This window comes from Pecten maximus, chromosome 6, assembly GCF_902652985.1.
Source record: "Pecten maximus chromosome 6, xPecMax1.1, whole genome shotgun sequence".
Taxonomy (NCBI): Eukaryota; Metazoa; Mollusca; class Bivalvia; order Pectinida; family Pectinidae; genus Pecten; species Pecten maximus.
In genome coordinates, this window is record NC_047020.1 from 29,050,980 (window position 1) to 29,070,714 (window position 19,735).

The 19,735-nt window shown below is 36.9% G+C and overlaps 1 protein-coding gene across 1 annotated transcript; it reads left to right on the forward strand.

Moving 5' to 3' along the window:
• Nucleotides 1-15,551: 15,551 nt before the first annotated feature.
• LOC117329477 lies at nucleotides 15,552-19,735 on the forward strand. Its single transcript, XM_033887432.1, has one exon. The coding sequence runs from the start codon at nucleotides 17,134-17,136 to the stop codon at nucleotides 18,226-18,228; it is 1,095 nt and encodes a 364-aa protein (XP_033743323.1). The 5' UTR covers nucleotides 15,552-17,133; the 3' UTR covers nucleotides 18,229-19,735.

A 19,735-nucleotide genomic window follows, 5' to 3' on the forward strand; every position in this document is an offset into this window, starting at 1 on the left:
AATTGTCAGACGATATATAAAAATATTTTATTTTAATCAGATTGTATGAAAGTACAAATTGTGAAGAGTATGTATGACATAGTTTTAAGTTCTACACATATTGTCTGATTGTTATCATCATTGTGTTAACAAATACAGTAACTGAATACTTGTCTCCTACCGACATACTTCACAATGATATGACTACGGTATGACTACGGAATGTTAGGGTATGTAACGTTAAGGATACAATACTTAGATATTATGACGGGTAACGTGTTTAACGACGGACTAACTCAGTCTATATGACGGGTACTATATTTAACGACAAAAATCATTTCGTGACTTTTCCATATAGTTGTTGTCACCTCCGTAAGTCAGAAATTAAACAGATAGTAACTCCCTCCTTCCCCGAACTATTCTGTTAACATAACAAACGCTTCTTCCTATTTATCACGATTTCCATCGTAGAAGTCGACGTCTAACGGCAAAATCATTTTAAAAGGGTTTCGAAAAATGTACGGCTGTCTTCGATTTCCTTGTTGTAGTTACTATATTACTATATTAAGTGATTTCTCTGTCAGTATACCGGCCTTATCTCATACTACGTCCATGTACATGGCGGATATGGCTGATGAAGTTAAAGACGCTTGTTCTTTCCTAACACATGGTCTGATAAAATCCTTGTGTTGTTAACAGTTTGTCCTTGGTTTATAGATTTTGGATACAAGGGAAAATTTGTAAAAACGTCAGTAAATTCTCTTATTGTTATCGGTATAAATCACACAGATAGATGTATTATCTGTTCTCTGTTGAGGTAAAACATAGGAAAAGTCACTAGATTAATATTTCAATGTACAATATAAACATTTATAATAGCCGATGATACACAAATGGTTGATCACTTGTGTTTTAACTGTTGTGTAATAGGAATAATGAAAAATGACATATTCTGTGATAGTACGGTGGCCTATAATCTCCACACTTGTTTTATAGAAGTCGAGTTGTCAAGGATAATATAATAAATCTCTAATTGATTGACTGACCTCTATAAAGCCATATGAATATAAGTTATATAGGATAACATATACCAGATCTACAACCAAAGGTCAATATTGAAGATTTTTTTAACAGGGCCAACCTAGTTTAACGCCGTAATCTACTGTCTAGATTTAGAGCGACCCAAACCGACTTACAGAGATTTGATCAGTTGTACATCAATTGTCAAAGCAAACTACAGTTCAAAGAAGTAGATTTTTCACGTCAAAAGAGATATATTAGAGGATCTAGACCTTTGCCCCAACTAGATAGGATTTTGTTGCTATCAATATTTCGGTATATATTATTTACGTCTTTTGCAATTAAGAAAAACAATGCTGGTGCTCCTGGGGTTATCGGCGTTTTGAAATACACACACGTGTTTTGTTTTTTTAGTATCCACTATACAATATTTACGGTATTATCACATTATAGAGTTCATTTGGTTTGTACACGATCACCTGGACAAAACAGATGGTGCAGTATTGTCTATAACCTAATTCGTGTTAGAAGGCACGCGCGTATATCGTAAAATCATTTGATAATACTGGGTGATAAGTTTTGTCAGTGGACTTTAAGTCCCCGAGTTTGTCGTTTCCATTTCACTTTTATAACATGATGAATAGTTTATACACGTATTTAATGTCATACTAAAATCATCAACTATCTAATATGTAAACAATTGTTAGAATTGATGTCTGTATCTGTACAGGTGTATCTTCAATGTTAACATTTACACCTGTACATGTCTATCTTCAATGTTAACATTTACACCTGTACATGTCCATCTTCAATGTTAACACTAACACCTGTACATGTACATCTTCAATGTTAACACTAACACCTGTACATGTCTATCTTCAATGTTAACATTTACACCTGTACAGGTACATCTTCAATGTTAACACTAACACCTGTACAGGTCCATCTTCAATGTTAACACTAACACCTGTAAATGTCCATCTTCAATGTTAACATTTACACCTGTACATGTCCATCTTCAATGTTAACATTTACACCTGAAGAGGTCCATCTTCAATGTTAAAATTTACACCTGTACATGTCCATCTTCAATGTTAACATTTACACCTGTACATGCCCATCTTCAATGTTAACACTAACACCTGTACATGTCTATCTTCAATGTTAACATTTACACATGTACATGCCCATCTTCAATGTTAACATTTACACCTGTACATGTCTATCTTCAATGTTAACATTTACACCTGTACAGGTCCATCTTCAATGTTAACATTTACACCTGTAAATGTCCATCTTCAATGTTAACATTTACACCTGAAGAGGTCCATCTTCAATGTTAACACTAACACCTGTACAGGTCCGTCTTCAATGTTAACACTAACACCTGTACAGGTCCATCTTCAATGTTAACATTTACACCTGTACATGTCCATCTTCAATGTTAACACTAACACCTGTACATGTCTATCTTCAATGTTAACATTTACACCTGTACATGTCCATCTTCAATGTTAACATTTACACCTGTTCAGGTCCATCTTCAATGTTAACATTTACACCTGTTCAGGTCCATCTTCAATGTTAAAACTGACATATGTACATGTCCATCTTCAATGTTAACATTTACACCTGTACATGTCCATCTTCAATGTTAACACTAACACATGTACAGGCCCATCTTCAATGTTAACATTTACACCTGTACATGTCCATCTTCAATGTTAACATTTGCACCTGTAAATGTCCATCTTCAATGTTAACATTTACACCTGTACATGTCCATCTTTAATGTTAACATTTACACCTGTACATGTCCATCTTCAATGTTAACACTAACACCTGTACATGTACATCTTCAGTGTTAACACTAACACCTGTACAGGTCCGCCTTCAATGTTAACATTTACACCTGTACAGGTCCGTCTTCAATGTGTTGAAACATAGGAGACATCGGAAACAATGAAATCAATAGTCTAATTATTCAATAAGTTCGGTGATTCTCATACATTTGTTCCCTTCAATTTGTGACGAGTCCTAGGATGACGAAGCACTGTTGGTGAAGTAATCAATATTAATTATTCGGCATGTACATAATATATTACTAATCTAATACTGGAAGGTACGTTTTTATTATTCTATTACTAATCTAATACAGGAAGGTACTATTTTAATATTCTATTGCTAATCTCATACTGGAAGGTACTATTTTACTATTATATTACTAATCTCATACTTGCTGGTGTCCCTTATGAGCGATGTCGATCACATGCTGTTGGAGTGTAGTAGATATAACAATTCGCGATGATGCAGTATTACACTTCCATGACATGTAGAGGCAACAATGAGTTCCTCTCGTAATCTTACAAACTGTTTTGCAGTGACATTTCGAAAAGTTTCTTTCCATTTGCCAGACACAATTTTCTCAATTACTTCTTGAATAGTTTCATCTTTGCTGGATTCTTCAGCAATCTCCTCCAAAGTTATTACTCCTGGAACTGCATGATTAACGATAAAGTTCAAATATTCTTCAGCAATCTTCGACTGTCGAGTTACGTTTTGAGTGTTGGTAGGGTGTCGCGACATATAGTCTGCTCCTAAGCCTACAGGGCTTGCATCATCAAATATTTTTGTGCTTTTCTTGGGATCGAATTTAATCATTGCTTCGCCAACAAGTTTCTCCTACAACATTCCTCAGCCCTTCCCAAGTTCCATTTGACAGTTTTGTCTGTTAACATGCGCAGAGGAGCAGAGGAGCAGAGGAGACATAGTAAGCAAGTCCAAGGAGGCTGCGGACTTCACATTCATTTTAAGGTGCTTCAGCGTTGAGAATTGCGTCCACCTTTTTAGGGTCTGCTAAGATGCCTTTTTTTTATAAGACATAGCCGAAAAATTCAACCTCGCTTCTGTTGAACTCGCACTTTGACCTATTTAGAGTCACATTCTTTTCTCTGAGTCTCTGCATGACACTGCGCAAACGTTTATTGTGTGTCTCCTGATCTTTCGCGAAAATAATAATATCATCGCTGATATTTCTAGCACCATCAATTCCATCAAGACAATCGCGGAGAGTAGCCTGAAATTTCTCAGACGCGGAAGATATGCCAAAAATAAGTCTCGTGTACCTGCGAAGGCCTACATGAGTAGTGAATGCAGTGAGGTATCATGATTCCGGCGCCAGTTCGATTTGGTGATATCCTGATTTTTAATCGAGTTTTGAGAAAACAGTTGCTTCATTTAAGTCCACCAAAATGTCGTCAATCGTTGGTGTAATATGTCTTTCTCGCTGTACTGCCTCGTTTGGCAACCTCATGTCAACACATTCTCTTATTTCATCAGGACTCTATTCTATTATTATAATCTCATACTGGAAGGTACTATTTTATTGTTCTATTACTAATCTCATATTGGAAAGTACTATTTTATTATTCTATTGTATAATATTACGTCTGTGTATTTTGTTCAATCGTTTGATTGGTTGTGGGAAATTGTTTTGAGATTAAAAAAGATAAAATATGAAGCTTACCTGTAACTGTTTTTTATAAGTTTATTTCTGTAATTATAAATCATTTTGTATCAGATTTGTGATTTGGCTGTTGATATTTAGGTTGAAAAATTGTATTCATGAATGTGTAATTCACATGCTTTATATTATGAATTTAATAAATTGGATCTTTTGTGGCATTTGCTTTTATTTTTCATGGTATAGCTATGGCAATAATGAACTAACTTGGTACCCCTTAGGACATTATTGTAGCTTATAGGACTCTATCTTAAAAATCGAGCTACCAATATATCGGTTATAAAAGACGTTGTTACTACTCAGAGAAGCACAAGGAGATATAATTGATATATAATGTTTCAAACCTTTGTTAATATGTTAATGACTATAAATTGTAACTTTGAAATTTATGTATCTCACAGGAGAGGGATTGGACAATCATAGCCTGCTGCTCAATTCCCGTTAAATCCTTTGGTTTTATAAAATAGTTTTAAATGAAAAAAGGAAGATTCGCTGGGTCATCAAGTACGGAAAACATATAGAGTAAAATAGATAAATCTGGGAAATGTTTCACAATTTCAGCAGAAAGATAAAACCATTTTATTTCTATTCAAATTTAAAGCCGCACTCTCTGGAATTTCGCTTAGTATGGCTTAAAGTTTAAAAACACGTAATATGTTACATACCTGAACATTTCTCAGTGAATTTAAAGCTGTATTTCTTATATCGTTAAGTTCTTGGGTACCTTATTGAAAACTAGCTGCCCGTTAGGTTCCCACCGATAATTTAAAACATAAAATTACTCATTTTTCTGGACGACAGTAAATTGTTGATTTGCACAAAAGTTTTATTTTATTTAATAGTTGGATTTAATGACTGGATTATATTTTACAACCGTTTGATTCTACCGCACCGAGCTTTGGCCATCAAACTCCGATAAAGTCTGCGAGTAAGCTCCCCTGACTAAGTAGACTTTATGGTGGGAGGCCAATTTAAGTGCCACTATTGAACGTGTTTATGTCTGTTTTAAACATGTAGGCGTGTGTACCAAGTGTCCATTTGGCTGCTGCGGGCTTTGCCCATCATCCCCGGGGTTCACATCTCAGCAGGGGGTCTCCGGTCATTATCCATAGCCTCTGGGGTCATCCCTTTTAGGAGTTCGCCTTTCAGTGCCCTCCGAATCTACCTTATACATGTTATTTGTCTACTGGGGGAACACAACGTGTAAGACTGCAAGGTTCCACTGATCTCTCTCTCTCCACCCTTCCATGTGTCTACCATACTGATAACGTAATATACATTACCCCTGTATCTCCCACTAATAAAAGGTATGTACATTACCCCCATGTCGCCCCACTGATAAACACCCATTTACATTACTGCCATTTCGCCCCACTGATAAATATCCCTGTTAATTACCTCTTTAGCTGTTATCCCACTGATAAATGCCCGATAAATTTGTGTACATTGAAATTACCCCTCTGTCAACCAACTGATAAATGACCGGATACATTACCCATCTGTCACCCCACTGATAAATGCCCCTGTACATTGCCCCCATATCACCCCACTGATAAATGCCCCTGTACATTACCCCTCTGTCACCTCACTGATAAATGCCCCTGTACATTACCCCTCTGTCGCCCCACTGATAAATGCCCCTGTAAGTTACCCCTCTGTCGCCCCACTGATAAATGCCCCTGTAAGTTACCCCTCTGTCGTCCCACTGATAAATGCCCCTGTACGTTACCCATTTGTCACCCCACTGATAAATGCCCCTGTAAATTACCCCTCTGTCGCCCCACTGATAAATGCCCCTGTACATTACCCCTCTGTCACCCCACTGATAAATGCCCGTGTACATTGCCCCCATATCACCCCACTGATATATGTCCATGTACATTACCCCTCTGTCACCCCACTGATAAATGCCCGTGTACATTTCCCCCATTTTGCCCCACTGATATATGCCCCTGTGCATTACCCATCTGTTGCCCCACTGATATATGTCCATGAACATTACCCCTCTGTCACCCCACTGATAAATGCCCCTGTACATTCCCCCCATGTCGCCCCACTGATATATGCCCCTGTGCATTACCCATCTGTCACCCCACTGATACATGCCCCTGTAAGTTACCGCCAGCTTCCTTGTCCACCATCTCTGTTGGTGTCTGTCGCCTATTGATAATAGTTGCAGTATGACGTATACCTTACATAGTAAATTGTTTTAGCAGCGATTTCCCTTCGACGTTTACTTTGTTTCCTCACTAAGAAATGAATATCTCCCTTTGATTTAACATAATTGGGGTATTTTCATTATCTTAATATTTCACTTACAAATACCATACATATTTTTGTTTTACTGAATATCCTGCACTGTATTTATCTGACAGAAGGACGAGACAGCTGTATGATGCAGTATCATATCCATTATTCGGCATAAATAGTTCCTATATTTATATACAAAAATTTTGTGTGTATTTGTGTAATTATGTTGGGGGATAATCTCTTTTGTGTGAGTTTTTAGCATTCGAGGTTTACCGTCTTCCGGATAATGGCGCCGATTCAGAATATACATTTACACACATATTTGATATTGATTCACAATTATCCAATTGTCACTGAATTTGCTAGTAATCTCCATATTTGATGAAAACCTTATCATTACATGTAGATATTTACTTTGCAGTATTATAGTAATTCTTCCTGAACACTTTCTATGTATAACATATCACCTTTCACACGCTGTTTGTGAATGTGATGCTTTACAATCAATATAATTATGTTTTGCACGTGAAATTGTTTACCATGTTTACAAAAAATAATCTCGTTTGATAATATGAATAAGCACACATGTTTGGAAGATTATCCAGTTCTCAATATATATATATATATATAATATATATATATATAAAACAAAAAGTACGGAGAGAATTATCTAAAATATTGATTTTTGTTAACAATCTATTGATTGCCAGTATGTGTTAACAATCTATTGATTGCCAGTAGCCTATGTTTAATTCTATACTGGAACCACATAAGGGTCACATCTTTTCTTGTGTATAAAATAACACTTTGTAATCTATTTGAATCTACCACATCTATATTGAGTACATTTGACCATTTATCAATATATTTGGTTGTAAAGGTAATACTTCAAATAAAAATATCATGCATAAGTCTACAGCCCTTCTTTTTTATTTATTAATTAAAAAACAATAGGTATAAAGGGTTGAAAAAAACCCAGTATTTTGAGTACATGAATGCCATCTAGGCATCAAGGCATTTCTCAGACCATAAGACAATATACATGCCGGTTGAAAATCATAGACTTAGATACAATTATTACCCTCATCAACTAATCCCTCTATCGAGCCAATCTTGGTAACATATAGCAGATTTGTTCACCTTTACCTTAGTATTAAACCATAGTGACAATCTCAGTCAGGTGTGTGAGCATCATGTTTTAAGGTACATTCTGCAAATATTCTAAAAACCTCGCACCAAAAATGATTTTGGTATTTACAAGATAACTTTACACATGTATAGTAATTGTCACCAAACATCATTAACTTACTGGTTGTCGTATAATACACATCTAATAATATTGTTTTCCAACTAGCCTCTGTTTTTACAATTCTCCCCATCCATGTCAATTTTAATGTGCTATTAAAGGACAGTAAAGGGTCACTCTACACCCACCATTTTTAAAATCTTGAATAATCTTGTTTCTATCAATTCTATCTCTACTATTCCAGATATGTATTTTTCCAATGCTCTCTTACTCCTTCAAAAAATTAGCATCTGGTCTTAGTAGACTCATAAAAAGAGGAGTCAGTTTTGGATTAAGTAAGGACTTAATGGCTATTTTACCAGAACAGTAAGTCTTCTCTTTTACCTGTGTTTAATTTGCTTTGAATTTTATCTCTGTAATTTTCTTTAAATCAAGGCTAAAAGTTATAACCAAAACCACGAAAGGTTTATCTGTCCATTCCAAATTCCATTCTCTACAGTTTAACTTCGGATTTTTTTCCAAACTGTTTTTGTTTTACCAAAATTAGGTGTTCATCCTGAATATTTTGAAAATTGATCGAGGAGGTCAAGAGTCTTTTTAAAGAGGAATTGAATTATTGGGTTAGGGTCCCTGTATATTTTAACATTTGTTTAGACATTTATTTTTGTTTACCCTTCGCTTGTTGATTTACAAACTATTGGTCCCCAGCATCACTGACAATTCTTTGAAGGAAGAACAGTTGTATGATGTCTCCAACAACGCTGACAGTTCCTGGAAGAAAAAGGCAGTTGTATGATGTACCCAGCATCACTGACGAGTCCTGGGAGGAAGAACAGCTGCATGATGTACCCAGCATCACCGACAATTCCATGAGGAAGGAACAACTTATGATGTACCCAGCATCACCAACAATTCCTGGAAGGAAGAAACAGCTGTATGATGTTTCTAGCATTACTGACAACTCCTGAAAGGAAGAAACAGCTGTTTGATATCTCCGGCACCACTGACGAGTCCTAGCAGGACGAAGCAGCTGTATGATGTCCCGAGCATTATTGGCGAGTCCTGGAAGAACGAAACAGCTAAATCATTAAGTTGTTGTATCCAGTATTTGACATTTATATACTGTGGCCTACTGTTTGTACGAAGTTTACATTTAAAGCTGTTGTACACTTGTATGCGTTTGGCAAAATCATTTTGCTATATTTCCTTTCGATCTATTCATCATTCCATTTTTTTTCGCAATAATATATTCATTTCAACCGATACAATTTAGGAACAAGTAACTTTTAATGCTAATCAAGAGTTTAATTGAATACATCATCTGTATTCATATTAAATATCGAATACGTTCATTTCTAACTCTTCGTTTTTTGTTTTATTTTATCTTTGTTGTTTTTTTTTTGTATAAATTGACAATTATCAAAAATGCAATACTTGCTAAGACGTATTTGGATTTTTTTTCTCCCATTGTATTCTTGTTTTTGATGAATAGTTTGATATACTAATGTAATACAATCATTGCCATGCACTGAGTCGGATGACGTGTCAATCACAACCTATCCTGGCCTTTCTCATGGGTACCCCCGACTAAACACCAGGGTTTACCATAAATCACCAAACACCCCAGTAATATAAATAAGGCTAAAGTCTTTAATGCTCATTTTCTGTTTGAGCTCAAATCAATAGGGTCGTGACGAATGTGTGTGCATCCGTTTTATACACAATTAGAACATAAAATCACAAATTTCCGGAAACTAGAAAATATATAACACAACAATAGCCCATTTCTTTAGAAACCGGGGTAAAATGTCTTCCACGCAAACTGGGATTTCATGAAATTGATTGGTTTTTGTAAAAGGGATGTTTTAAAGGTATCGCCGTGTGAGAGAAAAACTTTCAATTTGAGTCGTTTTATGTGTTTTTATTTACGCAGATCCAAACAAAGCATTGCAATAAATCCAGCCGATCAGTGCCACCCCACCAGTTAGGTTACTTGTATAGTACTGTCGGGACCTTTAAATCATCAAGTCTCGCCATTCACCCTCGACTCCTATACCATCTGAGATATTCTAGTTTAAGACATAAGATCTACGATATTCCCGTGAAAAAATACCCTACAGTGTTTAGTTAACATGATAGATGAACATCAAAGTATAAAACAAAATTCTATATACCAAAATATGATGAAATATATTAAATGACACACACAGACAAAAATACGACCACAACCCCCTAACATTAAATGAAAAATTAAAGCATAATAACAGAAAACAAAACCAGAAATCACAAAATACACCATATAAGTTAACCTACTTTATCGCATGCATTTGTACTTATTCCTTCAGCTCTTTGACAAATACAACTCTTACCTGTACTCTCCGCCGGGCTTCAAAAATCGACAGTATACTCGGTTTTTCTGCTGTATTGTATCAGAGCTGAAACGGATAGATAAAGCTTATATACCAGGATCTAATTGTCAACGTCGATATTCGACGGAGTTTGTTGACAATTTGCGATTGTGTGGTAGTTCTTTTAACCAGCACATCGCCGACAGGGTTACAGACTACTTTGTATATTTGGCTAGAATTATGTCTGAAAATAGACGAGGGAAGTCTTCAGGGAATGTAGGCGTATTAAGAAATTTCGAAAACGCTAATTAGGTGCTTATATCTTAACCCGTATTAAGTGACTTACATTTGCGAGAATCGTCCATGAAGCAGAAGACGCATACCCTTCGGAACGCCTGGTCTTGTTATCATGCATGCTCCCCATGCAATCAATATCATTTGTTTATATTTTGCTTTCGTTTTATCTATTGTGAGTTAGAATTGTAGTTTCGTTATTATGTCGATATTCTCTGTTGGTTTTTAGTAAATGAGCTTACTCCCATTTTACTTTTCAAAGGTATTCCAAAGTTCCCGTGCCTATATTTCTCTTGGCCCTATTCAGACCTGGTTTTACAGTTATTTTATAAGTCGCAGTGTTCTTTTGTTGGTGAGAACGGACTGTAGGTTTCCTCTCCGTCCGTCATGTCAGTCCGTAACACCAAAGTTTGTCAGTGTTCTAGCGGCTTCATTCTTTGATAAATTTTGATCAAACTTCACACAATGATAAATGACCATACTACCTCTGACAAAGTCGAGTTTCAGTATCAAGTCACTTTTACTATCTTTAGCGCGGCCGATAGGAGACATATATTGCTTTAGCAATGCCCAGTATATACTAGTATTTAATTCATATATGTAGCTGTTTGAGAGCTAAGTTGATGTTTATATAATTTTGAATTCAGATACATGTTTCGTTTTGCCAAGCACCTTCTTCGGGGCAATTTGTCTGGATTCTTTCGCATAGTCGATATCTCTTAATGCCCCATGCATAAATGCTGTGTATAGCAATATTATGCTCTTGCGGTAAATTTATAACAAGATTTGTAGATTTATCAAAACGTTAATTCAGATAATTCTAATTTAGATGATAATCAAAAGCGATTCAGTATAAAACATTTATATACTGAAACGAAAAAGAAACGCAACATGGAAAATTGTGATTAATTTTGTATTAAATATACATATCTGTATAAAAATCGCGGAAATAAACATGCACCCTGCCTAACACCCATACCAATCTTCAAAATCACCCAAGTGTGACTAGAGACCTATGCACTTCCGGCGCGGTAAAAACATCAAAAACCGTGCCTGTACAAACATATGCGTTCTTTTTTCATTCAAACCAGTATCAATTCATCACTAACATTGAGCCACATCATCGCCAATACTTTTGCAAACAATAATTCCTTTTACAATTATGCCACGGTTATCAAAGGTTGATAGAGGACGTGCTATAGCGATGCTTCTGGCAGGGAACACGCAACTTCACGTCGCTCGACAATTCAGAGTTCACAAATCGACTATTAGTCGATTAGTTTCACGTCTTAACGCAACAGGAAGAGTCGATGACCAGCCGAGATCAGGACGTCCACGCGTAACGTCGCGACGTCAAGACCGGGTTCTTAGGTTGGCACACCTGCGTAACAGGAGATTAACGGCCGCTGAAACGGCAAGGAATACGATTGGTAATCATAACCGTCGAATTCATCCCCAAACAGTGATCAACAGACTGCGTGAGGCTAATTTGCGTGCAAGGCGACAGTACGTTGGTTTACCACTAACACCGCAACGTCGAGCACGTCGTATGCAATGGGCAACGGCACATATGCCCAGACGTTTTCCTATGAGACGTTGGAGGTCTATGCTCTTCACCGATGAATCTCGATTCACGTTATTTCGAGCAGATGGCCGTCAACGTGTGTACCGGCGTCGAGGCGAACGTTTTGCTGACGCCTGTGTTTTGGAACACGACCGATTTGGGGGTGGATCAGTTATGGTTTGGGCGGGAATCTCCCATGGTTTGAAGACGCCTTTGGTGATAGTCAATGGGAATTTAACGGCCGTACGCTATCGGGATGAGATCCTTAGGCCCCATGTTGTGCCGTTTGTTAGGCAGCATCATCTAACCTTTCAGCGAGATAACGCGAGACCACACGTTGCAAGAGTCTGTAGAGACTTTCTTGCGACACAGAACATTGTTCCTATAGATTGGCCTCCATATAGCCCCGACCTGTCCCCAATCGAGCATTTGTGGGATGAATTAGACAGAAGAATTCGAAATCGCCGTAACCCCCCAAATACCCTCCCTCAGTTAGCAAATGCACTCGTCCAAGAATGGAATAACATTCCAATACGGAAAGTCAATGCCCTGATGAACTCAATGCAACAAAGAATTAGAGATGTGATAACTGTTCGAGGAGGACACACACGATATTAGGGCACGGTTTCAAAACTGCTGCCATTTCAACTTGGATTCACGTAGGGTACTACCAATCATGACCTTCTAGCAAAGTGACCTGTTCTTAAAAATCTCTAAACATTTAAAGGATGTTACATCAATATTCAATATTAACTATTACATATGAAATTTAAACATAATGCTCACAAGTATTATTTTATTAAACCTACAATTTGAAGTTGCGTTTCTTTTTCGTTTCAGTATATTTTAATTTCAACAGGTAATAGAGTTATCAATAGTGTAGAATTACAAATAGGGAAGTAAACACGAAAGTGAATATTGAAAACTGTCAAACGGACGGATGGACAAGAGGGTGACATTATTCTCACGCCCTTCACCCGTCTGGTCGTGTTAATGACCCGTCGGTCCCATAAGTTGTTTCACGGGTATCATACTAATCTCAGGATTAAACCCGGCGGGGGTCCCCTTCTCCAGGCCGTTCACACCACCACATAGGGAATAACATATTTATGTCTCTTTTTAGAGCACAAGTTTTACGACGGGTAAATGTGGATCGGACATGCGCAGTAGGTTTTTTACAGGTGTAATCGAATTTAGTTGCGTCAAGTCGGTGCGCGTTTTTATATTCTGTCGTATGTGTGATTCAGAAAACATAAAATGACCATTTCATTCAAATAAACATAACTTTTTTCTATTATAGGTAAACTCATCTATACACAAAACTCGCCACTTACTGTCTACCGGCCGCCTGTTCTGGTCGGCGCGGATTAAATCGTATTTATCGTAAAATTGTTAAAGAAAGTGTGGGAAGTTCGGCCTACATCATTTGATATATAATTGTATAAAAAGCCATTTCACCCGGTATTTAAATTTTTAAGCAGTGATTCACGATACTTAAAGTTGTTTTTATTGACCTGTAGGTAAAAATAGATAGGAGAACTGAGCCATGGGGGTTCAGATATTCAGTGAGGAAAACCGACTACTGAATGGTATAGAAGGACATCTTACGATTATAAGAGCCAGTTCTGTTAATAATAATACCAAAATTCTTTATATTATCCAGTTTTGAATATTTCCCTTCATCGGACCTACTCGCTTATCTGTTAGAACAACAATAGTTCCTCCTATAAAGTCTTTGTTTTCAATTATGAATAAAACGTTTTTCTTATCAGGTCCTTGTATCCATTTTAATACAGTTTTGTCGTTTCTCAATAGAAAGCAAAAAAACTTTTTTCCCCATACACTGCTCGTTTTGCAATAAATCGTAAAATCGTTAATCGTAGATCTGTTTTGCTCGTCAAAAATACTTCTATAACCATATTTTTTATTTCTCAATAAACAAATCAATATTTCCTTTCATCATATCTTTGTTTCTCATTAAGTGATTTCAAAATACTTTGAACTCACTACTCCTGTTTCAGTGACAATGTTTCTCTTCCGTACAAAAATAATTTTCTATCAAGCATTTTCTTCTCGTTGCTAGAATATAAGCTCCAGTAAGGTTTTCCTTTCATTAAACAACACGACTGATTCCGTAGGTCAGGTTGTTGTTTTTATTGGACAATGGAAATGCTTCCACTTTGTTTCTAATAATGGAACATTCCCTTTCATCAAGTCTCTGTTTCTAATAATGGAACATTCCTTTCCATCAAGTCTTTGTTTCTCATAATGTAACATTTCCTTTTATCAAGTCTTTGTTTCTAATTTTTCAATTTCACAAAATTTTATTCAATAAAGAAAAGAATTTAACAACAGGCATATGCCTATATAAGTTATCTCCTTGTAACAAAGTGTATATACATATATAATTATATAAAATTGCTAATTTAATAGAATTAAGTAATTCCAATGCAATAAAGATATTACTTAGTACATATATAATATAATATGGTATGAACATGTAATTTGAGTAGTAAGGACAATTCTATGATTATTATTAATAAAACTTGGCTTGTCTTAAATGTATTTTCAATTTGTATAAATTTTGGAGGATTTAGAATACATTATCCAAGACATAATCCATCCACCCATGGGATACAGACCTAAAAAGTCCATACTGGCTTACTAGCCATTGGTCATCCACCCATGAGTTTTTGGATTAAGTCATGGATACTATAATAATGTAACATTCCCTTCCATCAAGTCTTTGTTTCTCATTATGGAACATTCCCTTCCATCAGTCTTTGTTTCTTATGAAACACTAACTTCCATCCAGATTTTGTTTCGCGCATTCAATGTTTCTTTCCATCAAAGCTTTGATTCTTATTAAATCATTTCAAGATGTTAAGTTCCCCGATGTCTTTGTTGGTTACCAACTAAAAATAATGTTTTCTCTCATCCTTGGGATTGTTGGATGACAATCTCTACAATGAATGACTTGACAATGCCCTACACACCACGCCATTGTAATAATGTCATCTCTTTATGATATACACATCTATCTAATGTTCTTATAAAATGACAAAGCTCACCAAATTACCAACTTGATTAAATAATAATTTCTTAATCTAGCACCAGATTGGCCTAGACCCTCACGAATCACACGTAGGACTGAATAAGGTAACAAGGTAGTTGCCAACAGCTTCCCTCGAGTAGAATGTTTAGTTGAGAGACAATGCTTAACATTCGTGTATCATGACCTCTTAATTCTTCTTGAAAAATAAAAAGAATAGCAAATGTATTTCCATATCAACACTGCTCCTTATTACGCAAAATTAGGTTTCTCTTTCGTCAAGATTTTGTTTCTCTCTTAAGGAGTTGAATTCCCACCGAACTTTACTTTTCGTTGAAATAGAAATAAACAACTGTACGTTTGACTCTCTACATCAACACACAGAAACACGGACGCTCTCCATTGTCGACAGTACGCCAGGTGTTTGTAATGTTTCGGCTAGTTTGTACCAGTTCTTTTTTGTTAATACTATTTTGTTTTATATATTGTTTCGTATTTTCTATCACTAGATATAGACCGGAAACTAACAAGCCAGGTAATATCTGCCATTACAACATTAAAACCAAAAATGTTTTACAAATAAATATCACGGAGTATTGTTGCAAATATAGGATATAACTAAAATATATTATTCCAGAAAAAAAGTATTTGAATGTAAATCAGTCTAGTTGTTGTGCAATTCCAGCGAACCCCTCGTCGAATATGATTGTAAGTTATTGATCAAGTCTATGATGGGTATGTAATTACAAGGGAAGTCTGAAACATAAAACTGAATTAATTATCCTATTCCTAAAGGTTTCCCAAACGCCAACAAATAGACATATTGACTGAGCCCCATGAATACAACAAGAAGCGCTATAGGACACGGAAGGCTTAAACGATTTTTAAGCCTGATAAATTGGAGAGTTTTATGAGGTGAACATCTCGCAAGGTAAGGACGCACCTGTAGGAGAGAACGAGGAGTCGACACTTTATAGCAGTTTTGTTCGTATGATGGCTTCAGCCATTCATGTGCTGCCTTCGACCGTAAAACCTGAAAGGTAAGGACGGGGAGGGTCGCTCGCAATATACTCATCACCATACGGGGCTCCACGAGGGAAACAATTAAATTGATGTATGGAATGATATGTTCTATGAATAAGAACCTTACAATATTACTGAGTGCCCTTAATGGCAATAAGTTTTGTTCACGATGTCTCCGTAGGTAATCGAATTTGTGACTGATCATTCCTTTAACTTTACTTCTCCCATTAAGGAACATTTATACATGTATGCCCATATCGAACCTAATTCATTTTATTTACATCCTGACTGTTCTAGATCGGACTGGCCCCTGGAGGCCCCTTTCTGGCTGTTGAGTTGGGGAGGGATGTGACGGTCATTAATGAAGAGCGCGTCAGAGCAGTGATAGGGATTAAGTCGCGGCACACCAAATGAATATCACAGTCGACAAACGGGTGCTCATGAGCGTAGCACTTAACACCGTCTCAACCAGGTAAATATCCGCATTTATTGTACTCCCATCGAGATTCTATAACGGATATACATTCAGCAACATGGCGTCGTGTACAGCTTGTATGGATATACCATCCGTTCCGTTGTAAGAATATGAGAAAATGTTTGTGACAGGATTTTTATTGATGAGACAATGTGGTGTTATATGAATTCCGACAGGACTTGTATATGACTGGAGGTGCTGAGATCACTGTGTCACCAGCCGTAAGTAGACTAGCATATTGTACTTCAGAAACAAACTGAACTTGGACGACACCGGAACTCAACCTGCCATCTTGGATACATATAGTGGTGTGTTACATTAAGACAAGTTCGTGTGTTATATCTTGGTATAATATCAAAATGACTAGTATGGTGTCGCTGCCATTCTTACCGGAAGTAGGGGAGCCTCGGGTCAACTCACGACCTCACGATTCCGAGACATCCAACTTACTAAGTTTCGTGGACATGGCTTCTAGTAATATCAAACTAGCTCTGGACAAGCCCTCCCGCTCCAAACGAAAAGTTAACCATAGGAAATATTTACAAAAGCAATTAAAGCGGTGCGGGAACTCCTCCACGGGTTATTCGGACGGCAGACCGGTAGACCTGCCGGGGCAATTGTGTAATGGAGGCCAAACAAAATGCTCGCGGAAGGAAACGACTCAAATAGGATTACAAATTAAGTCCCTTCAGGCCTTATTTGACCCGAAAACATTACACGCGAAATGTTGTACAGACCAGACAACGAAAACCACGACAGCTACTAAAGTTCCACTGCGAAAACGTAACTTGCCTCCATCGTTTTTTATTGAACCTGCATCTAGTCTAGAAGGAATGGATCCCGACCAAGTGTTACAATCTGCTGGAAATACACATACAGACCTAGAGTTATGCTCAGATGTGACAAATCATGAACTTCCGACGGACACGCTGGATTCAATTCTCGGACAAACCGAGTTACAGGAACTTCTTGCTGGACCCTGGACAGACAGTATTCGGGACAATTTCGCCATGCCGCGATGTGACCAGTCTCTCGATACGTGTAGTCCTCGTTCATTCTCAGACAGTTCTGATGGTATGTCTAGTAGTGCCTCCATATCACCAGGCATTTCAGATCAGAATTCCGACTGGATTGCCTCCTTCTTTTCACAACAATCTGAAAGCAACTTTCAAACCCCACCAGTGTTTGCGGACGGATTTACATCTACCCAAAGTCCTCAAGTTCCTATCGCCGATCAAAGGATAGGGGGTGTTACGGACGGCCAATCTTTGGAGGATAAACTCTTCCTCGAACAGACATTCCCAGGGCAGACTTTTCCCGGTATCAATGAAACTCCGTGTGATACAACTCCTCTTCCGACATTTCCACAAGCGTTTTGTAGTAGTGCCTCGCTCCAGAACTTCCAGAATGTCTACCCATGGGCAGATCCACAGCCCTGCTATACCTATTTATGACCCGACATAACTGTATCATTATTAATGTGATATATAGGTCATATTAGAGCAGAAGTATATTCTATTGTTATGTTTCATTATAATATTTGATTATAGTATACCTTGATATTGTCAAAGAGTTTGATGTGCCAGCAATGATTACACTGGCTTTGGTTGTCGTTGATGTAAACATTGATGTACCAGCAGTGATGACGTAGGTCTTGGTTGTCGTTGATGTAAACATTGATGTACCAGCAGTGATGACGTAGGTCTTGGTTGTCGTTGATGTAAACATTAATGTATCAGCAGTGATGACGTAGGTCTTGGTCGTCGTTGATGTAAACATTGTAGTACCAGCAGTTATGACGTAGAACATTTTGTCGTTGGTGTAAAAATTATCATTTATCCAAAACAACACTTTCCATTTTGACGTTGCTGTACTGTCAACGTTTTCAGAACACATATTCTTCCATTAGTCACATGGAACTCCTGAATGAGTTTCGGCTCAGAAATTCTAAATAGCAATCACGATATTTAAATCTTTTCTTTTAACATCATCTCTTTTAAAATGTCGAATTTGCTGTATGTGTTCCATTTAACCCAGACTTTGCTGCTCGTGGATTGTAAAAAAAACAAAACAAAAATAACATTAGCCCAAATAATTACTATGGAACGATATGTATAGGCCTAATGTTGCGCTGACTTTCTAAGACTGGTCAGTGATAATGGGAGTCATAAATGTGGAAATATATATAGTAATTCCGTCAGAACAATCAAAATAGGCTTAAACTCATATCAAAATATCGTTGAGGCGTATAAACCATTTTAATCATATTTATCAATTCGATATATTGGACGGAATCACTGTATGTCCGAGTATTTCATCCTAACCAGAACTAGAGTTCAGAACGCGTGACATGCATCTTAACATCATCAACTGTCCAGGAACTGTATAAATGGCATACAGGTAATATGATTTTAATAGCAGATATAATCTGTACCGCAAATTAATCTAAAACGACATCACACTACTGGTCAGTCCTCTCTGAACTCCTCATCGAGTAGTTTTAACCAGTACATGGACTTTTCTGCACCCTGTCGTAAGTACTAATTACTCTAAGAACAGAGAGGGGCTATACCATTTAGGATACATCACTGTTGCTGCTGTACATGGCGACTGTTGTTACTGTTGTTAATTAGTGTTTTGTCTAGATGTTTAATGTAAAACATTCCTCGTATAACTGGTAATATCTATTCACAATAACACAGATGTAATGTTATTTCGGAGTATACAATGTTCCCCTCACCCTGACGCCCTATCTTACAGGTTTTCTATAGATAGACCAAGTCACGGGGACCACATACATTTTATACTCCTCAATATTGACATATTTTTACCATGTTTAGGATACCCTAACATATTCCAGTAGTATATTGTATATATCGCCCCTCCTTATAGACGTACCATTGTATCTATCTTATAAGTATGTACATTATTCTGTATGAACGTTACACAAAATTTAAAGTT

What these genes read in the sequence shown, in the direction of transcription:
- LOC117329477 (XM_033887432.1), top strand. Translation starts at nt 17,134, where the DNA reads ATGACTAGTATGGTGTCGCTGCCATTCTTACCGGAAGTAGGGGAGCCT.